Below are 23,263 nucleotides of genomic sequence, written 5' to 3'. Positions count from 1 at the left end.
CCTTGTGCTCCAAAGCTGCAGAACCATGAGGCTTAGGAAAAGAGGCTCCGTGTTAATTACCAGAGTCTCAACCCTTCCAACGGAAGGACTGCTGCACTTCTGGTGATTTACTGAAGCTATTACCATGCACAGCCCTCCACCTGGAAAATGAATAGCTGTTGTTCATTCCTGGTAATAGTAAGGGTCTTCTCGCAATACCTCGTCTCACTGGTTATCTGATTAGGTTCACCTCATCGCAAAAAAGTACTGCATTATTTATGAAACAAAGCTGAATTCATTAAAAGGATTCTTCAACAGCCCGGTCAGGAAAAAAATATCACTTTTTATTTTGATTTTTATATAGTGGTAGATATTTTCTTAAAACAGAGAGTCTTCTCTTGTGTACTGAAGACCTATGCAAGAACACGACTTATTTTGTGTGTTTACTTTTTAAATAAACTTGTATTTGAATTCACTTGGGTCCAATATGTCAATACTGAGTTCTCCAGGGGGGAGTTTTCTATTGAAAAGATGAATAAATTTAAGAGATGTCTACGCAGCTACATCAATTGTCAGAATAAATTAAGCTCATCTGGACTTTGACTTCTGCAGGTATGTATTACATAAGTTCTGTTAGTGACCAGTCCCTTCTCCAACTAAAAACAACCACAACAACAGCACCACTGAACTGCAGCACAGTGGTCATTGTCAGGCCTACTTAAAAAAAAACACAAACTTTTTTATGATTTTTAGAGAGAAAGGAAAGCAAAGGAAGAAAGAGAAACATCTATGTGAGAGAGAAACATTGACTGACTGCCTCCTGCACACCCCTACCAGGGATCGAGCTGACAACCCAGGCATGTGCCCTGATCAGAATTGAGCCAGCAGCTTTTTGGTGCATGGGATGATGCCCAACCAACTGAGCCACACCAGCCAGGGCAGGCCTCCTTTTTTAAAGACCAGTGTAACTGGACTTTCTTTCTCATAACTTTATTCACCATATGCATTGTTTATGGGGACTCTCTCACTATTTCTTTACTATTTTTATTTCAATCAGTTAAAATTTTTAAAATTTATTGTACAGAAAAAATGTTATATTGTCAAATAGTTATGTGCTATAAGAAAGTTTATTTTTCCTCTTTAAAAAAGAACTCTAGGTACAGAGATACAGTTCCATGAACTAAAGATTATTTTTCAATTATTAATTTACATTTGTAATAAACACATATCTATTTGAGCATTTAAAGCATTCTTGATTTTTATCAATTGGCAGAATTAATGAAGTAGATAGTTAAGAACATTAGCATTCCCCTCCATTCCCAGTCCTCTTATCTGGGAAGAATGAACATCAATAGCATGTTAACAGGAATAGGAGCCTAAGTGGAAAACAGAAGAAAATGGGTCCCCAAAGACCTAGTATGTATTCATGGCACTTTTTTTACATTTTAGAGGGCTTTTACATATATTATCTCACTTAACCTCCCTTGTTCTCTAAGTAAAATTATTGTATTATTTTACAGTTAAGAAAAGGGATGCTGGGAAAAATTAAGTAAATAATAGATTATTAAAACACAAAGAAGTATATCAGAAGTCCTGTGTTCTTTTTTGAAAAAAAAAATATGTTCTTACTGATTTCAGAGAGGAAGAGAGAGAGAAATAGAAACATCAATGATAAGAAAGAATCATTGATTGGCTGCCTCCTGCATGCCCCCTACTGGGCATGGAGCCTACATGGGTTCATGGGTTGATGCTCAACCACTGAGCCACAGGGGCCGGGCCCTAATGTTAGTGTTAAGAAGGCAGATGGTTCCTATAGGTCTATTTTCCCAGACCATATATGAGTCATTCCACCATCAGCAAATAAATACAAATTAAAGCTTGCATTTTGAATAAGTTATCTTTTTGTTCCCTTGACCAATCCATTCAACTGTGATCTTATAGGAACTATACTGTTCAGTGACAGAAGTAAAATAAACTTGGGAGACATAGTTACTGAGATTCTTATTCAATGAAAAGCTGTTTCTCCTGCCATACAAAATAATCATAGTGTCTCTGAGAAGCACAGTATTATGCAAAGCAATCCACAATCAACAACACTCAGTGCATAAGACAGATACATGTACTCTCTGATCCACTATTCTCAAGCTTTAACCACTACTAAAGATATGAGATGTATAGGACTAATTTTTGGTTTTACAGTTTCTTTTAGTAATTTACTTTAAATTTTGTACAATCTGCTCAAAATTTCATCATTTGAGTATCTTTTAATTCATTTCATTGTTTTAAGTCATATTATATCATGTGCTCAAATTTGCAATTTCATTTCAGAATATACACACCCTGATTTATTTATCTGATTCTCATTCCACACATTATTTTATTTTAGGTTAACTATGCTAAGGTCAGATATTTATTTTCTACTTCCTTTTGAGAAGAAATAAAAAGAATCCAAAAGAAAAACCTGACTGGGAAAAAAATTCAACCATGAGACCTAAATTTCACTGGACTAGAAAATATCCAAAGTAAACTTCATTCCAGGAGTCTGCAACATATTTTCAACCATAATTAGTCTGGTGTTGCTAAGTGCCTGGTTCCTTCATGTTATAAAATCTGAATCATCATGTCAGTAATTGCACCTGGGTGACATTGATTATTTATTGGTTTGCTTCTTTAATTGTGTGACATCACCATTAATACCCAGAAAATGTCTTCCCAGTTTCTTTTTGCAATGCAATCCTTCCTGTCCATTACAGACCCACCTTGGAAAACCCCCTCAGCTGAGATTTAGGGAAATGGGATGCACTCTTCGTGAGGGGCCAGCCAAATAATCTGACCTCTCACAATGGGTGACCTTCAGCAGGATTCTGAAGGACTCCACCCAATTGATTTTCTAAGACAACTTAGAGTAAAACCATGCTCTCCGATATCCTCAGGAAATGAGTCATTTTAAATGGCTGGCAATTTCCTGATTCCTGAGTATTTACCTCTAGAGGTTGGGGAATGTACTGAATTAACTACTTCTCTGCTCTTTTAAGTTGAAAATGATGAAGATAATTTAACCTTTCTTGAGGCTTGGGGTGATCATGGCGGACTTTGGTGTCTGTGCCAGATGGATGGGAAATTCCTTTGGTGGAGTGGAAAAATAACTCTGCGTGGAAGCAGAAGCCATAGGTGACTTTCTAGCTGTGTGATTTTGAATGCATGTCTGTGCTTCAATTTGCTTTCTCTGCAACAACAAGGTTAATAACATATTGACCTTCTGTGAGAACAAATCAGCTTTTATGTGAACAATGAGGTAGTGGCTATGAAAATACCCATCATCGTACCTATTACACTGCATCCATTTAAGGTTTGGGGTCAGCTGCAGGACCTCTGGGTGGTTTCACTTGGCTCCCTCCATAGCCCTAATGAACCCATGCCAGACTGAAGCTGCCAGCTCTCCTTCTCTCATATGGATAACTTAGCCTCCAAAAAATCATTCTCTCCACTTCTGTTCATGGCCTTTGACTTGCTCCCATCAGTCCAAATAACATCCATTATTTCTTCATCGCTAACCCAGTGAACACTCAAGTCATCTTGCATCCATCTGTTTCCCCCATATCATGGGTTCTCAGATGTGAAGGACGGGTGACCTTCTCCATTTGAAGAATGTAGGAATGTTCTTTGTCAAACACTCACTCTGAAGCCTGTCAGTCCTTCACCCTCTGAAGCAAATGGTCCCACAGGCACCAGAGCAATTTCCTCTAGGCCTTTTCGATATGCTTGAAATGGAATTTCAGACACGTGCAATTTTAACAACTGCATCCAAGATTATAAAGGGGATTCAAAGTCCTCTGTGACAGATCAGTGCGTTTTGGAATCCTTACTGTAATCACAGTTCATCGCATGTATAATACTGATTATTGGATCAACTTAGAAAAAAGAGAGTAGGGTGCAGGAAAAGAGTACCATATTCCTAACCAATAACTACCAACCAAGGAGATCATGAGGAGTGGGGAGGAAAGGGGATGCATTTCCCTAATAGGCATGTTAGGAATTGGGGTCACCACTGGTATACAATGGGCAGGAACTAGGAGAATTAAACATCTTGCAATGCATAGGATTGTCTTGCATAATGAAGAGTTGTTTCAACTAAACTGTTGACTACTCTCCCAGTGAGAAACATGGGTTATCTTTATGGAGGTGTCCTCTGAACCGAAGGGGCCTGTGAGAGAGATTTTATGCATTGTATTAATTCAGTTTTTCTTTCAACAAACATTCATTGAGTATCTACAATGTGCTAGGCCTTCTGCTAATGGCCCAGATTAGAGTGTGACCAATGCAGTAGGAAGATATGAAGCAAAGAAGGGAAATAGGGTATATTGGGGGTGGCTACACTTTTTTTTAATCCTCATGGGAAGACATGTTTAGAGAGAGGAAAAGGGAGAGAGAGAGAGAAAGAGAGAGAGAGAGAGAGAGAGAGAGAGAGAGAGAGAGACCCTCCACACACGCCATGACCAGGATGGATCCCATAGTTCAGGCATGTGACCCAACTGGGAATCGAACCAACAACCTTTTTGTGCACAGAACTACACTTAATCAACTGAGCCACTCTGGCCTGGTGTGGCTGCACTTTTAAGAAGGGTGACCAGGAAGGCCTTATGGAAAATGACATTATGTGAGGAATCCTGAAGGAAGGGAGGGAAGCAGACATTTAGAGAAGAGAAAGTGTTCTGGGAAGAGGAAATGACAAATACAGAGTCCCTGAAATAGGAATGTAATGTGACTGGTGTGTGCCTGACTGGGATGTGTCCGGAGCACTATGTAGCTAGAGTTGAGTGAGCAAGAATAGTAGGAGGCAAGGTCTCAGCAGGAAGTGGCCAGGACTTGCAGGGAGTGAAGAGTGCTATAGGGGCTTTGAGTTTCCCGATGAATGAGATGGGAGCCAGCAATGTTCTGAGCATGGACTGCTATGAATGGAACATCCCTATGGTTGCTGTGCTGAGAACAGTCTGAAGGGAGTGGGGGAGGGGTGAAAATGCAGAGACCAAAGAATATTATAGTAATCTAGGTGAGAGATGATGGGTACTGCATGTGGACAGAAGTGGTCAGATTTTTGATATATTAATAACATTTACTGAGTTTATTATTGCCAGGTATTTAGACATTGCTTTCAGCCTTTTGTATGAATTGTTTTGTACTATTCCAACCCAGAGTTAGGTAACACCACTATTCTAATTTTAACAGAAAATCTAAATGATATTCTGTTAAAACTCATATTGACATGTAGAAAAATCATAAGTTAAGCTGGTGTGTAGTGGATGCTGTCTTGCACCATCCAGAGGTCCTATTCAAGTGTGAGGCACGTGTTCCCTAGCTGCTGACAGCTCACATTTCTTCCCTGGGCATTGCTCTCAGCCTCAGAGAGTTGCCTCACTCAAGACTCCCCTCCCTGCCTGGGGGCAGGGATTAGTTTTAAGGGGGTATAAAGGTTCCAGCTCCTGTCCATTCAGGAGGACTCTGAGGGGTTTTCCAGAGCTCCTGTGGGATCCGCTGAAGCCTCCTAGTAATTGCACTGCACCTCAACTCTCTCTGCACCTCTTGCTTCCCTGGCTTTCTTACTTGGTGTTTCAGAGAACATTCCTGAATAAACATTCTGCACGCAAATCTCTGCCACCCATTGTTTCCTGGGGAATCACAAAAGAGACAGAGAGGGCAGTATAAATTATGGAACTTCCATTTGGAAATTTAGTCCATAAGTATGTCCACAATGTGACCAAAATTCTGTCTTTTGTCCGAATGAAATATACTTAATTTCTTAAATTAATGAATAAAACTGCGGGACTTAACATTTATATGTGTATATATGTATATATTTATACTTCTGTAAGTGAAAATACCACACCAGCAGAAGAATGCATCTCCTTTTCTTCAACCTGGCTAGCAAAGACATTGGAATTTTAATTCTTTCCAGAGATACATGGCAGCTGGTATCCAAGGCCACCTGCCGTCAGTAGAGTTATTTCAAATGTTCATTCAAAACAGACTGTGTAAAGAAAGACTTTTTACATAAACCCTGATTTTTAAAAGATGCTCAAACCCCACCAGTTTTATAGATAGAATTTTGCAAAGGATTTATAATAAAGTAATCTTATTGATATACTCAGGACATCAGTGAGCAGTGGGGCACGGTTAGATTTCTCGATGCTGTCTTCCTCCCACCCTACTAGCATAATGCCTGGCCACACCCAGGTCTGCTGATGTCTTCCAGGTGCTTGGATACCGGCCATGTGCAGGATTCCATCCTGATAAAAGGGCTATGATCCTCTCAGTCACTCAGACAACTATTTTATTTTCACAAATATGCTTTCAACATGAAATACACAATAAATCATCTTAAGATTCACCCCCCCCCCCCATAACCCTATCATGCAGGAGATGCAATGCCTTGCCCTGGGGGTGCTCAAGTTGTCCTGGGCCAGCCCTGGGCCCCTTAGAGCCGCCTTGTCCACTCCTAATATATCTGTTATTGATGTTTTAAACAGAAAATCTGAAAGGAGAGAAAGCTATGTTCAAAGGGGTTGAAGTTCCTGAGCAGGTTCTTTTCTATGGGCATAACTAAAAGGGAAGGAATGTGCTTTTAATGCCCCTGGACACAAGAAATCTACACTTGCTTTTAACTGGCTAACGCATGGGAAAAAATAGACTTCTTATTGGAATTTTTTAATGCATGAAGTAAAGACTTGTCAGGAGAGTAGTGCCCATTGGTATCGTCCTTTGTATTTCCTCCTATGTGGGTAACTGGAACTTGGCAAGGAGATCCCATTAGACTACAATAAATGTCTGTGGAAATGGGAAGTAATAAAAGAACGAGTATTGAAGAAATGCCATATCATTAGAGTCTAGGTGAACAAATGTTCAGCAGAATCTGTGGAGAGACCTTCCTGACCCACCTGGACAAAGACAAACTCTACTCTCATTCCTGGCTGCAGGATTCCTGATGACCCACCCATTTTAGCCAACCAGTAATCCAGTCATGTCTGGAATTTAAATACAAGATGAAAAAATAGATTCCATGACTCTATCACCTAGTGCAAACTCTTTTAAAACAGCCTCTAATTATGTCATCAGATCCCCACATGTTCTCTGTAAAACATTATCAGTGGATATCCACAACTTAAACTTTCTCTGTAAGCCGGGGCCCTTTTGCTCCCATGGGCTGAGCTGCATGGCTGCTAAGAGTCTATTGTGTTTATGAACAAAATTATTCCAGTTGAAGCTTTTATTGCAATTGTACAGTATAATAAAATATTTTGCAAACTGATAAAATGTAAATATAAATAAGAGAGTTGCTATTTCCATTAAAACTAAGCAAATACTCTGAAAGTACTTAAAAAAGAGAAGCTGTTCAAAAAATTGCCATTGAGTTAGACATGTGAGATCATTGTAAAAGACTGGAGGAGTATAATCAGAAAATTCTCAAATGGGTGTGGTTTTGCAGCATCTAATCAGCAGACTCTTACTCGGAGGAAAGGACTTGGCTTGACAGTAGTAGATTGGTGAACAGATGTAGATGTAAAATTTGGGGGTACAATATAAAATTTGAGAGCATGCATAAATTGTTTTAAAACTCTTCACCTTTAACAGACTTTTTAAGCTAATCAACAACACACTGGCCAAGTACACATTCAGTGTCTTCTACACTTCATCCAGGCAGGGCCACCACCTCTCCATTGGGATTTATGGGATGGGGCATTTCATGGGAGAGCTGAGATATTGGGCGATCTCTAGCCTTTCTATTTCCATAAAATAAGGCGCCATGGCAGAAACCTTCCCCAGGGTAACGCAATTGTCAAAAAGCATTGGAGCTACCTGGCAGATCCACCAGGGGTCTTCTGATTCTCCAGAAAACAGAATCGCAAGCCTTACAGAACTCAGACTAGGCACAGACATGAGAGCTGCCCCTCACAGCAAAGCAAAACTGATACTTGTGTTGGGAAAGGGTCCTGACATTTTTCTTTGATGATGTGGATCTTAATCTGAATCTATAACCTCAGCTGTAGCATTTTCCTGGGGAGATTTCCCTTGTGCTCCAGAAATACTTCTACATGGTTAAAAAAAATAGAATAAAGCTTAAAAGAAGCAGAATAATCATGTGATATAGAATTACCAATCTAATATAGTGCTATTTTTAGGACTGTACGCCAGCCAAAAAGATATTGGTATTGACACAACCCTAATGACTAATTTCACCATTCCCACTGGGATCTACATAGTCGGTACAACAGGAATGAGTAACTGTTGGGCCTGATTTCAGATAATATCACCTTCAACCCTGCATCTCTCCTAATCATTCTCTTTCTTGCAGTGTGCAAATATGGAAAACATCAGATACATTGAAGTTGAAACAGAGGTGGAACAGTTGGGAGGGGGAGGAATTCCTGTCTCAGCAACTTCCACAAAGAAATAGCAATATCAAAATAAGGGCCTTCTTCTGGTAATGAACAGTCCTAGTATTTTCATTTTCTAACACAAAGTGACAATTTATTTAAATTATAAAACACACACAGCTAGGCTATTGTGGCTTAGCAGTTGAGCATGGACCTAGGAACCAAGAGGTCACCGATTGCGATTCCTGGTTCAGGTACATGCCTGGGTTGCAGGCTCCATCTCCATTTGGGGGTGTGCAAGAGATAGCCAATGGATGTTGTTTCTCTCTCATCAGTGTTTCTATCTTTCTACTCCTCTCCCTTCCTCTGTCTCTAAACACACACACACACACACACACACACACACACACACACACAAAACAAAAAATACCCACATCTGTTGGAAATTCGTCACAGAGATATCCACACAAAAATAATGATACTTTATTTTAGATCAGAAGTATTTTTGAATCTGGTCTAAGAGAGCGAAATGTTTCACTAATTACTATGCGGTATATTTACTGCTTTCACTGTTTTTCCTCATTTCTCAAGGGACATGTTTCCTCCAGAAGCATAGTTGCTGAACATTTATTTTTATTGTTTCATGGGATAGAAGCTGAAGTACCCAACTGGCTACTATAATTCAGTAAAATCACCTGCCAGAGAATTTACTTAACTTATACCTTTGCCCCAAGCTGTGCTTCAGGGCCTGCCATATTTTCCTGTGCGAACTTGAGAGAAAATAGTCTGTTAGAATGAAACAAATTTAAAAAGATACCGATACACTTCCTTCCAATCAATATTTTTCACACAAACTTACTGCTCTTTTCTTTCCTTCAAGAATGCCAGCTAAAATCATGAAACGCCAATTGTTAAAGCCAAAACACACTTTATGTGTACCCTTGAAGGAATATGCCTTTTTAAAAAGGACATTTCCTCATTGCCAAAGTGATACGTGTTCATTGTAAATATCTGGAGCACAAAAGAAAGTTAAAAAAATTTAAACCATAATCTTACCAGCCCATGATAAGCATCATAAACATTTGGGTAAACTGCCTTCCAGTGAAAGAATATCATTCCTTAACACTTTAAAAGCTATCTTCTACTCCTTAATAAAAATGTCTATTCCTCAATAAAAAGCTCTGTTACCAGTATTCTTCCAGAACCTAACGTTTCTTGTAATCTTTGGGAAAGTATTTGACAGTGAACTTGATGCAACAGTTGAAAATGCTTGCTATACTGAATATTAAGTAACAGGTCTTAAAATCTAACAGATGTTGACTGATGAACAACACACTTGAGCAGAACACTGTTCAAAGGGATACTTTTAAAAATCAGGTCGGTTACTTTAAGAATGACAATTTCAATCTGAGCTTTGAGTCAATAGAGTTAGCGCGTCAGTAAAATATATTTGTTTGGTTTATATATTTTAAGTATGTCCTAAGATGGAACAGGAACAGAAAATTCGACCAGATGTGAGTCAATCTGTGGGGGCATGGAAAACTCTTCAGGAAGCTTCGGTGAGCCCCCTGGGATTTAGTAAAGAGAGGATGCACCTTGCTGTATTTTGCCCACATTTGGAGAGTCTGAGGCTGTGTTAGTTATCACGTCTCCACAGGTTCCAGGATAAATATGTTCATTATCTGGGACCTTTTGGAGAAAACCATTTTGAAAGCCAGAGTTGCAATTTTCAAGAGTACTTAAGAGCAATACAGACTGTTGCTGGTAATTGAGAACTTGAATTTTTAGTTTCTCTTAAAGTCATACATCAAACCATATTTGGTATACTCAAATGTCTTCACATAAATCCTTTCAGACAGTCGGAAGCCTAGAGTGGGTACAATTCATCAGAGTAAATATCCTGAGAACTTACAAGTATATTTTTGACAACCAACTCCAGTTTGCCTGTGTGTGTGTGTGTGTGTGTGTGTGTGCAACTGAACATCACTTCGTTTTGCAATATGTAGCAGTGAAACTTTTACAAGACAGCATTGAGATAAAAGCAAGGTAGAGTTACCACACTAATAACAGATTTGAACACTGAGCCATAAGACTCAGAATCCAAGGTCTATACCACTTCCAAGGAGATGTTCATTGTCATGAGAAAGAAACTAACCCGCCACATGCTCAGAGGGGTGAGTGAAATACAGGACCTGAAAGGCACAACAGCTACACCCATATGGTGCATGGTGCTTACTTGAGGGCCGTTCTGTAGTGGTAGATTGCTTCTCTGTTCCGACCTTGATCCTTCAGGAAGTTTGCGTAGTTGTAGTGAACCTTGGCATTATGGGGCAGAGTTTGAACTCCAGACCTAGAATTAATTAGAAGAAAAAAAAAAAGAGCAACAAAGAGTACTGCTTAGGAATGTTGTCCTTCATATCTATCTATATAATAAAGAGGTAATACGCTAATTTGTCCATTACGGTGTCCCAGTCACGACCAGTCTGTGGGCAGGGCCAGGGGCGGGGACTTCTGCCGCCAGCTCTATCTTCACACTGTCTGCATGCGTCCCCATTCAGGACTGGTATGACGCTGCAGGGGAAGGCGGGGGGCTGGGCTTGATGGGGGACCTCAGGCCATGCCCCTTGCCCGGCGGGGCTTGATGAGGGACTCCCGCCCTGGTTCCAGGCCGGGAGACCTCAGGCTGCACCCATCGCTTGGGGGGCTTGACGGGGGACCTCAGGCCATGCCCCCGACCCTGGAGCCGGGCCAGGAGACCTCAGACTGTGCCCCCTGCCCAGTGGGGTTTAACAGGGGACCTCAGGCCACACCCCCGCCGGGCAGGACTTGACAGGCCTCACCCCCTGCCCTGGCGCCGGACCGGGGGACCTGAGGCTGTGCCCCCTGCCTGGAGAGGCTTGATGGGGTGGGGCTGGCTGGGTCTAGGTCTCACCCAATGTGGGTGGGGCCATTCGGGTCTGGGTCTCCTGCGTTTTTCGAAGTGCGTGAGGGTGGTGGGCGGGGACTTGACTCTAGGTCCAGACTCTGACAGGAGGGAGATTTTATATACATTTTTCTAATTTTCTTTCATTTCTGACACTTCTATTATAGAGAGAGGGCAAATAGCAATATTAAAATATTTCTTCTCACTAATTCTCTTTTAATGTGCACAAATGTCGTGTACTGGGCCACTAGTATATATATGCCTAATATGCAAATTGTCCCGTCAGGCAGGAGTTCAACCGACCAGGAGATTGTCTGCTCACTATGATATGTGCTGCCCACTAGGGGGCGGCACGGAATGAAGGAAGGCCCCACTGGCAGCTGGTAGCCAGGGAAGGGAGGCTCTGGCCAGCAGCTGGCAGCTGCTAGGGACCCTACCCGTACATGAATTTTGTGCACTGGGCCTCTAGTTTATATATATTTTTAAACCCTCAGCTGAGGATATGTTTTTATTGATTTTTTGAGAGAAAAGAAGGAAGAGAGAGAGAGAAAAACATCATTGTGAGAAACATCGATAGGCTGCCTCTAGTACGAACTCTGAATAGGGATCGAACCCACAACCCAGGTATGTGCTCTGACTGGGAATCGAACCGACAACCTTTTGGTATAAGAGATGATGATCCAAAGTACCGAGCCACATGGCCAGGGGGAAGTTTCCTTCATATTCTACTCACAGTTTCATGACCCTGCATTTGAAATATCCATTGCACCCTTTAAAGTCAAGTCTTCCACAATTTGTGAATTATACGAGTTACTAAACATGCTTTGATGGAAAACAATGAAGGCAGTGCATAGCGGCCCACAACTAAACAGTAATGCTAACTGAACCTGAAGCATTGGTGGCAAGACATGGAGATGGGTGAATGGCTGAAGAACAACCCTGTATGCTCAGGTTAATTCAATTTGTTCCTTCCTTGCTTCCTGCATTCACTTATAGACTTCCTTTAAAAAAATTGAGATTATCTACAAAAATTATTCATTATAGGAGGAATGAATGTGAATTGGCCTCCCTACTAAGTTTTATTGAAAATTAACATTTACCATTGACTAAGTCTGATATTTTTTAAAATAAATGCCCCACCCATGTAGCTCAGTGGTTGAGCATCTACCCATGCACCAAAAGGACACAGGTTCAATTCCCAGTCAGGGCACATGCCCAGGTTGCGGGCTTGATCCCAAGTAGGGGTTGTGCAGGAGGCAGCTGATCAATAATTTTCTCATCATTGATATTTCTATCTCTCTCTCCCTCTCCCTTCCTCTCTGAAATCAATAAAATATATTTTTTAAAAAAATTTTTAAAAGATAGGTAGGATTTTTGGGGGGATGAGGGGTGAGGCTGAAAATATGGACCATAAATTCATATTAGGAACAGTTGGCATCCTGATCTACTTCCCTACCCTGCACATCCAGGTGACTTTTTTCAATAATGCTCTCGTTCTCCCAGCAGAAGGCAGTTTACTCTCTGGAAAGGCTGCATCAGAGGGACCCTCACTCAGGAACAACAGGGCCAGTTGAAGTTTGGGGGGAGAACTGCTCCTCAAAGGTAGATTAAGTGAAATCTGTATTCTGAACATTGCGGATTCCCCAGTTCCTTCCCCACGGAAAGCTCTCTGAATGCTGCAGCAGGACTGGTCCCCCAGGGAGGAGCCTGGAGGAATGAATCCTCTGCTCTCAGTGGAAAGATTTACAAAGGCTGACCTTCAGTGGGTGCTCCAGGGAAACCATCCGTTTCCTACCCCCCCTCTCCGCCCCCCTGTGGTGAGGCCCCCCAGCTGACACACAGAGCTAGGATTTTAACATAATATTTAAAATGGATATTATCCAAGTGAATTTAGTCACAGGGGCATGATCTGGGTCAGTGTGAGAGTAATGGCTTAAAAAATCCAATTTCTTTCCAGGAAAATTTCTGATTTTTCTACCCAGAACTAAACAGTACATGGTACCAGGTTTTATTTTATTTATTTATTTATTTATTTATTTAATATTTTATTGATTTCAGAGAGGAAGGGTGAGGTAGAGAGAGATAGAAACATCAACAATGAGAGAGAATCATTGATTGGTTGCCTCCTGCACACTCCTTACTGGGGATCAAGCCAACAACCTGGGCATGTACCCTTGACTGAAACTGAACCCATGACCATTCAGTCCTTAGGCCAATGCTCTATCCACTGAGCCAAACCAGCTAGGATGGTAACAGGTAGGTTTTAAAGAAAACTTCAATTTCAGCATGAGTATTACTGGCCTATTCATGGGACGGAGTCTTCCCTGTGTGATCAGCATAGTTGCTCTAATTTACATTGCACAAACTGAGGAACAGACAATTAGGCCTGTGGGATCAAGTTCCTGGATGAGATCAGTGCACTGTTCAATGATGGTGAGAGGAAATAATAATATTCATGACAGGCAAGCAGCTGCGGGTGGAGCAACTGAATCCTAACAACACACATTCTCCCATTGTTGTTTTTGACCTTTATGTTCTCTTTGTGGTTTGTTGTTGTTGTGTTTTATCAGCCCCTCATTTTGCAATGAACATTTTCTTAAAAAAAAAAAAGGCAAATAAACAATTGGCCAAGGGCAAAACTTTCCATGTTGCTATCCCTGGCCAGGTTGCTCTTCCCTCGGGGCCAGACTCCTCAGTCTGTTTTCTTGGTGCTATGATTGAGTACTCACAACTGTTTTAAAGGAAACATACAGCTTTACACATATTTACTCCACAAGGAAATGTAGTGTCCATAAATCATATGGCTGGGTCCCAAACCCTATTAATAATTACAATAATGATTATGAAAAATCTCCCTTTCAACTCAGGATCTTAATTCATGCACTTTGTATTTCTCCCTCACATCCTTCATTTGCAGAAACTTGAAAAAAATAACAGAAATAACAATAAAAAAGACCACTTCTATACAGAGTATATCTCCAAGATTATAGAGCATCAATTTGTTTTGTTGGTATGACTGAACAGTAGGTCAGGAGAACCATCCGCAAATTCCTGATTAGATAATAATCTCTCTCTCTCTCTTTTTTTAAAAAAGTGGTGTTCAGCCAAAGGTTAACAGGAAAGATTAAGAAGAAATTGTCATCTCCTCAATTTTGACCTTGCTTTAACCTGAGGCTTCACAATGCCACGCGTAGTATGGCCGATACTTAAGGAATGCTCATTTTGAATCAAGCACCCATTTCCATGGATTATCTCATTTTATCCCTTCAACAACCTATCAGATGGGTAGTATTAATGTGTTTTCTATATCATAGATGAGGAAGTTAAAGCTAAGTGGTATTAAGACCTCTTTCTAAGGTTACAGACCTAGTAAGTAGTTGAGCAGAGATTTCAATCAAATTTAATATATGGTCAGAATCATTTCTGAATGGTACCACAAGAGACTAGTAACTTTAGACTTACATGATCACAACATTTATATCATTGGTAAGCAAACTATTGCTGTGTGGGCCACAGGTGCGTCAATGTGTTGTCAACCTATGGTCCTTTTGGTTTCTTTCCTGAGACAAAGGCAGAGTGGTATGGATGCAAAAGAGAATGCAAGGCCCACCAAGCCTAAAATATTTACTATCTGGCCCTTTACAAAAATATTTGCCAACCCTGGTTTACATTATATGTCCTGAAAAGTCAACTGATCTCTATGGTTCAGTAATTCAGAGGGGAGGAAAGAAAAATGTGTTTCCTACATAGGGGGATGATGATCTAGGCCAATCTTAATCGGTGGTCTATGACCACGTAAACAGTTCATGAATGGGGTTCAGAGGGAGAGACAGAAACATCAATGATGAGAGAGAGTCATTGATCGGCTGCCTCTTGCACACCCCACACTGGGGATTGAGCCTACAACTTGGACATGTGCCTTCACTGGGAATCAAACTGTGACATCCTGGTTCATAGGTCAATGCTCAACCACTGAGCCACGCCGGCTAGACTGATTGTTTATATATTGTCAAGAATAACCACCCAACATAATTAGTGAGACCTCAATGAGACCATATGTCCTAATGATGCTCAACGGATTTATTGTTTTGAACAGAGGAGAATACTGAAATAGGGCCTCTGCCAAGGACACCAGCTTATGTAGAACCATTGCAAGGTTTTCTTACTCAATTCAGCCACCTCTTAGTTTTCTGGCCATTATGGCTAATTTAGGTTTTTTTCATCCTTCCATACTCAGCTCAGGCCTGCAAGAGAACAGTCCTTGAAGGCCTGGGTTGGTCTTGGTCCTCTGCCCGCACTTACAGTGTCTTGTATATACTTCTGTTTACGGCTGCTACACTGTATCAAAATATGTTCATACATCTGACACCCATGGCGACTTCTGGCTTCTCTACAGTCAATTACTACCCACCCCCCATCCTAGAATACACTGGAAAATAAGAATCTGAAAACCTCACATGGTGTTTACCATATGCCAGACACTGTCTTATGCATATTTCACATACTTTTTTTTCTTACACTACATTCAGGAGATTAACACTATTATGATTCTCAAATTTAAAATGAAGAAATGAAGGTATGGAGTGGTTCAGTATCTTGCCCAAAATCACACAGCTATTAAATGGGGGAACTTGGAGTGGAGCCAGGAAGCTGACCTCCAGACCCCACACTCAACCACTAACCTTGTCTTAAAGTTTCTCTAAGCACATATGTGGAATAAACATACTAAAACATATGTGTTTTAGTAACCAACTGTTCACTTACTACATGCTTCCATGTAAAAGAACAGAAGCTTCTAGATGTAAGGTCAATGAACATTTTGCTTTTCTTTTCTTATTTAAAACTACTGGCATCAACTGTGGAGGGCTGGAACACTAGCTTATTACTCTTGAAATAAACTGCTGCCTGCCAAAATCCATTCCCCAAGCTGCTCTGATTGAGCAGTAAAAATCATTAGGAGACACAACCACCGTTAGTATCTTTATCCAAGGAAAAGATTTAACACAGGGCAGAACCATTTTTAAGTTTCTCATTAAAGCACTCACTACTGAAAGCAAAAAAAAAAAAAAAAAAAAAGCCAACAGTTATATTCCTGAACTTCAATGCCCTTGTGTTTGCAGAATGGCCTCAGCCCTGGGTAGTAAGAGGGAACAAGTCTACTGTGTGTAAGGACTGCACTGAAGGTGGAGGGTATGACAGAGACTAAAAAGAACCTGACGGCTAAACGTGAAAAAAAAAATTCTTAAAAAAAAAATCAAATCCACACAAAACACCTTAAATGGCAGCAGGTCCCTACAGAATCCATTGAAAGAATGATGATGGCAATGATAATGATGACAATGATAGAGCAGTAATAAGTAAGCTAATAAGACATACATGCCAGATTAATTTCTCTATTAAAAAGTTAAATTGCCAAGTTGTAGGGTCAGATCTATTATTTTAAAACAGTAGAAGAGTGCAGTGAAAATTTGTCTTGTTTGTTCACTCATTCATTTACTCATTCATTCACTCATTCTTGGCAGCTCAGAGTCTGTGCCCCTCCTACAGTACTTGGATTTCCTGTGGGGAATTCTCTCCTGTCTCCCTTTGTGAGGTCTCAGTGGAGCCCCGAGGTGCTCTGCCTCCCGTAACTTGCCTCAGGGAAGTCAGAGGGGCTTCTCTGGCCAGGTCGGTCATCCCAGTGCCCTTGTGAGGACAAGGGGTAGGTATGTGACTTAGGCTCAAGCTCAGCCAGAGGACTTTATTTTCCCAGGACTTGGATGTGAAACAGGAAAAAACTGGTATAAGTTTACCCATTCATTCCTGAGGGTGCACCTGGGCTCAGGACAGACTATCCAGATGCCCGTTCCCTGTTGGCTAAATGCCAGGTTCTTCACTGCCTGTCATTCTGGGCACGTTTTTATGCTCTTCCAATATTTACCCTGTTTTTCCAAGTGACTCCAATTCTGTTCCAGTTATTTGCCTCAGAAGAATAAGTGGTGGCTACCAGCTGAGCAGGGAACCCAGTGAAAACCATGTTGACTGAACTGGCCAACTGTGTCCTAAGTCAGGATAAGAGACTGGGAGGAAATACTGTTGGGAGGCCACGTGTGGTAGTGATAGGGGAGCAAAGGTGAAGGTCGCCAACACTACGGCACTAGGGAGACAGACTAAGCCCAGGAGCAGAGTGTGATGAGCTACAGCCCCAAAGAATGTTTATACTTTATGCCAAGTTTAGGGCTATATGATGACATTGTTATATTCAGAAGCAGCTTCCACATGAAAACTTACTGGGAGATAAAACAGTCTTTAATTTCCTCATTCACCATTAATGTTTAAAATAAAGCAGCTAGATCACAAATCACAACTTAATATTCTGAAATATTTGAAGAAAACGCATTGCATTTCTCTTCCTTCTTGTCACGTGCTTATCTTTCCCATTCACTGGAAAAGATATTAGGCTCCTTTCCTTGTATTTAGATCTCATTTTACAGCCCTGCTCATCATTAAGACCCAAAAACCTTTCCACGGGCCTTATTTTCATAAATTCACCTAGCACGAGCTTCTGCAAAACTTTATATATCCTTTGCAAAAATCAAAGTTAAAACAAAAAATAACACCTTCCGTTTAAAACTTAATCAAAAAAATTTTCTGGATCAATAAATATTGCTAGACCCATGTGAGCTCATTTGTTTCGAAACAAGTATATAAGCAAAAGAATGAATGGGAAGAGATCACTCTTATACCATCAAATCATACCTGAAGAGGGACTCTCTTGACAGCCAGATTTCATTCTGCTTTACAGTTTTCCAAGAGAAAAGCAGCAGCAGCAGCACAGTGGACACGGTCAGGGTGGTGGCTCCACATCGATTTAGCCAAGTGCAGAGCTTGCTCAGTCCATGCACAAAAAGGATGCAGTAGCCCATGCTGGAAAACAGGGTAGGGGGGAGGCAGGGTTACTTTGGGGGTGCAATGGCATCCCCCTGAGCATTCCATCCCATATAACTAACTTTCAAATGAAGCTTGTCCAGTGATAGAGAAACAACAAGTACAAACGACCCTGTCTTATACAACCTCTACATGTCAGTCCTTTAACAGGCCCTCAGGACACTGGCGAGTTCCTTGGCATTAGTGTGGAGAGCCAAACTGCCTTGGATCTCAGCAGCCCAGGCCTCATGACAAGCCCCTCATGCATGTTCTTGGGTCCTGAATGGACTCTTCGACCCTTGGCCCCTCATGTTACTGGCATTGTGTGGCACTGGTGGCACCATGCGCCCAAATGTGGCCTCTAGGTTATAGCAAGTCCCATCACAGCTTTGTGGGAGACAGTCCCCGGGAGCTCCCTCTCAGGTCCTGGGAAGGATGCTGTACACCGAGGCCATTGGTCTCTCTCTCCAGGGATGAGACCCCTAGTATGTCTCCACTCCGGCCAGTCAAGTCCTTGAGCTGAAGGAAAAATCTACCCACAGCCTCGTAGTTTGGAGCTTATCACAGACAGGCTGCATGGATATGATTATCTTGCTGAGGCTGGCTTGGCTTTCCAAACAGACATGAAGAGTCCCTTGCATCATGAGAGTGGAATTTCAGCATGCTGAAATCATGTCGCTAAACACAGAACATGGTTCCTAACATCATCTACACACCCACAGGGATGCTGCTTGGGTGCTGACTGGCCTCAGAAAAACACAAGCATTGAGTTGTACACATTACTGCTGTGTGCACTTCAGTCAAAATTCACTTCATTCTAAAGACTATAACAACAGATTATTACAGAATATTTTAAGAACAAAGCAAGCTTGTGTAAAGAAATCCTACATTAGTCAGACTACTAATGCTACAAGAAGCCCCCAAATTGGTAGAGCACACTTACTTATTCAATGATTTATTCATTCCCTCTCTATTATGTAACTGGCAATATGCCGAGCACTAAAAATACAATTGTGAACAACACAGAGGCTTCTCCCTCAAAGAACTCAGCCTATGAAGGAGGTTGGCTTTCTAAAAGGAAACACCTGAATATTCTCATTTCTCACACACCGCCTTTAAAAGAAAGACCTCTCTACTTTCCTCCTCTTTGCTTTTCTAAATGTCTGTGCTTTGGTATCAAGGGCTGACGAACAAGAGAGAAGCATTTGAAGTTCCTGACGTGGAGGCCCTGGAATCAATTCAAGTTAGAGCTCCAATTCCATACTTTAAGTCCCAGACTTCATTGGTCCAGCTCCCTAAAGTTTTAGGGTCCACTTTTTGGCCAAAGGGAGTCACCACCCCACTCACCACTGGGGATGATGGTTTGAGCCAAGGAGGCCCATGGTCTGATCCCTCATCCCAGTCACTAAATTTGGTTGCTGCAAGCACCTTGCAGAGCCTTGTAAATACCAGACACAGTCACTAGTGCAAAACAAAACAACAACAAAAAATAAAAACAAAAACCCTCTTCACTGCCTTGGATAGAGCGTTGGCCTGCGGACTGAAGGGTCAGGGCAAATGCTGGTGTTGCAGGCTCGATCCCCAGTAGGGGGCATTCAGGAGGCAGCTAATCAGTGATTCTCTCTCATCATTGATGTTTCTATCTCTCTCCCCCTCTCCCTTCCTCACTGAGATCAATAAAAATATATGTTTAAAAAAATCCTCTTCACACTTCCACAATGCCCTATGTTTGGCCATAAAGGTATTCAGATTTTTCTAAAAACCTCCTGTTTTTGTACAAATGACCACGCTGATGCCATCATATGGAGGGTTCTGTTCATGAGGCTGCTTGCCATTTACTCCTATATCCCCAGCCCGATCCCAAATCCTGACCTAGCAGGCTGTTTCTCTGGCCATACGAAGGCCTTCCAGGCTCCACTCTTTCATTCATCAGGCATTTAACAGACACTGATTACGTACCTGACACTGTGACAGGCACCAAGAACAGACCAGTGAATAGAACAGACAATAATTCCTATTCTCGTGAAACTCACATGGGTGGGGAGGAACAGCTGATAAGCAAAAAAAAACAAAGAGTACGCACACAGAGAGTAATATGCTGTGTTGGGTGGAGAAAAAGACAGCAGGAAAGAGAATAAGGGAGTCCAAGGTGGGGTGGAGGTTGAGATTTAATACGGGGGCTCAGGGAAGGCCTCGGTGAAAAGATGACCTGTGAACAAAGTTCTGAAACGAGAGGGGGGCGGGACACCTGCGGATACCACATCAGCAAGGGCAGCTGCCTTCTCACTCTGGCCTTCACAAAGAGCAGGAAAAGGTGAACTGACCTGCTGCATGAGGTCACAGAGCTCATACAGATTCCAGAGTCCATGCTTCCTCACACCTAACACACAGCTTCACCTACTTCCTTCCCAACTGCCCCACTCATGAAATCTTAATTGTTGTTTTCTGCCTCCGTGTAGGAAACAGAGCAGAAAAGCACTGAGATTCCAATAGCCCCAGGGCAATGCCCCCACGTGGCCGAAGACCGCACATATAAGCAAATATAATTAGCTACCTTATGTTTATATATTTGTTGAATGCTTCCTATGTGCCAGGCACTGTGCTAAGTACTTTATATGGGACCAGGACAGTACTGGCTTTACATATATCATCTAACTTAAACTTAATCCTCCGTAGCTTCCATTTCATACATGAGGAAACTGAAGGCAGGAAATACACAGAGTTGGTATTGCAGGTAGAAACAGATGTCTCTATACCAGACTCCCTTAAATAGAGTAATGTCCTAAGGCCCCCAGGCCACTATTAGCTGCAACAGAACAAAAGTGTTCCGGTACAGGCTTTGCATTTGGGGGTTTGCAGTGAAGAAAAGGATTTTACTAGAGAATAAAGAGTCTGGAACTACATCTTCTGTGCCACTCTCCAGTTCTGTGGCCATAGGAGACTTCCTCGGATCATGAGGCCTTATTTGTTTATATTACTAGGGCTTCATATTGCCGGTGTTAAAGGCAACTTAGCCTGGCCAGCGTGGGGACAGGTTGGGCTGTCCTGATTCCCAGTTCAGTCATCTTCCTACTGGATTTGCTAAAATAAGTTTTTGTTGTTACCAAAAAAAATTCTCCGCTGATTTTAGTATCTGGTACAACTTCGATTCACTCTTAAGTGATCATCACTCTTCCCCAGCAATTTGGAAGAAGCACATGCATAGATGTCTCATCAGAAGGGTCCCCAATATCAGGTAACAGAGGTAGTGTTTCTTCAGAGGTAACATTTCTCATTTTGCCATGTGAAAACAGGTACTGCAGTATTGTTTTCAGTAGCAACCTATGTAAGATTTAAAAATTCCACTTCAAATTGGTAGGCTTGATTTGAAGATAGTTCTCAAAATTGAAAATGAACAAGAGTCATCTTTTCTCTAATTTTCCATGTCTAGTCTGCCCATACATTTATTTTATTTGTTAATCCTCACCTGAGGATATTTTTCCATTGATTTTTAGAAAGAGTGGAAGGGATGGGGAGAGATAGAGAAAAACATCAATGTGAGAAAGAAATATCAACTGGTTACCTCCCACATGTGCCCCAATCCAGGCCAAGGATCAAGCCTGCAACTGAAGTATTTGCCCTTGACCAGAATCAAACCTGGGACCCTTCAGTCCTCAGGTGGATGCTCTATACACTAAGCCAAACTGGCTAGGGCTGTCCATACATTTAGGGTCTATACAATTCAAATGCCATCTCTTTCTAAGAGTAGGGCAATTTGTTATTTTTCTTTTTTTTCCTCAAATACATGTCATCTTCTGTGGTTTCAACTACTCTTGATCAGTTCTATCCACAATATTGTTGCTGCCTTCACTTATTCCTGTCTATTCCTTTCCTGTCTCCATTCATTCATGTTTTCTTAAAGTAGCTTAGGAATTTGCTCTTTGGCACTGAAGTGAATAAATCACCCTTAATCTGGCATATGAATGGATATCCAAGCACATTCTATGACTTTATTTGAATGCTCTCAATAACTATTTCTGCTTCATTGGTTCTAAATGATTTTAGGCCTTTTAAACATTCTAATGTGGTTTTTATAAAATACAAAAAAAAGGTAACCAGAAAAGTATATGCTTCTCTTGAGGTAAGAATAAGAGATCAAAATTCCTGTGAAAGAATGATTTAAGCCCCAAACTCTCCTGCCTATTCAAAAAGGGCATTGACAAAAATGGCATTTATCATCAGAAGAAAAGATTATTGCAATTTTTTTTTTTTTGGTGGTAAAGCTTTGACCCTAAAGCCATGCAGTGATGAACAGATAGCCTACCTCTGTTCCTTTTATCCACAGCTTTGGAGTAAAAGGAAGTGCAAGTGAGAGGAAGGTGGAATTTTCCGTCTTCCCTAGCTTAGAATGGAGGAATATGAGGCATATGTGGCTTGTTCATTATTAGACATAAAGATGGGAGATAAAAGAGCATTGTTGGTCTGACTCATTCTGGGCCTATCTTGTAACATGGACAAATAGGCCCCCTGGGACTGATGGGACTCACCCAGTCTCCAGTGAGGGTGTTCATGAATGAGATTCTAAGGCCAAGAGGGGGCTCTATAATAACTTAAAATATTTAATGAGTAGGAAGGTCACCTTCCTCAGAAGGATCAGCTCTTTACTTCATTTTCCTACTGTTTGGTAAAGTCTTTGAGACAACACAGAAGGTCAGCATAAAGATAATGACCTATGTTTTCTGGGATGCCACTGAACACACTGTGTATATGTTTTCCTGAAAGTTCTGGTACTGATGATGTGGAAATGGCTGTTTCTTGTCAAGGTCAATAATGGGAAGAGGGTCATGCAGAGCAGATTCTTGCGTATCTAAAAGTCTTGGGACATGCTCTTCACCATCATCCAAGCCAACGTGTAGGTTCATTAAATGCAACAGGCATAATCCAGAGCCCTGACACCCTCCAAGGGGTGCCAGCAGCATCTGCCAAATTCTCTGTGGCACCCCAGGAAGATTTGGGCAACTCTTTGTCCAATTCTCTACCATCCTCCACTGAGATGGGGTGGCTGATCATTGCAGGTAAAATCTTTTCCAGAAGAAGCCCCCATTTT

The 23,263-nt window shown here is 41.5% G+C and overlaps 1 protein-coding gene across 1 annotated transcript in view; it reads right to left on the bottom strand.

Annotated features, from left to right (window-relative positions):
* The window catches only part of TMTC1 (transmembrane O-mannosyltransferase targeting cadherins 1), a 227,314-nt gene that overhangs the window by 51,774 nt on the left and 152,277 nt on the right, over positions 1-23,263 (bottom strand). The window contains exons 10-11 of the mRNA XM_070410488.1: positions 18,010-18,177; positions 10,585-10,698 (exon numbers count right to left, since the gene is read on the bottom strand). Of these exons, the coding sequence (XP_070266589.1) occupies positions 10,585-10,698; positions 18,010-18,177 (282 nt within the window). The remainder of the gene's footprint in view (positions 1-10,584; positions 10,699-18,009; positions 18,178-23,263) is intronic.

This window comes from Myotis yumanensis, unplaced genomic scaffold (genome assembly GCF_028538775.1).
Source record: "Myotis yumanensis isolate MYYU_CA2020_CCGP unplaced genomic scaffold, mMyoYum1.0.hap1 SCAF_3, whole genome shotgun sequence".
NCBI classification, from domain to species: Eukaryota; Metazoa; Chordata; class Mammalia; order Chiroptera; family Vespertilionidae; genus Myotis; species Myotis yumanensis.
The sequence above is the reverse complement of the archived record's forward strand: the minus strand, read 5'-3'. Positions and strand labels throughout refer to the sequence as shown.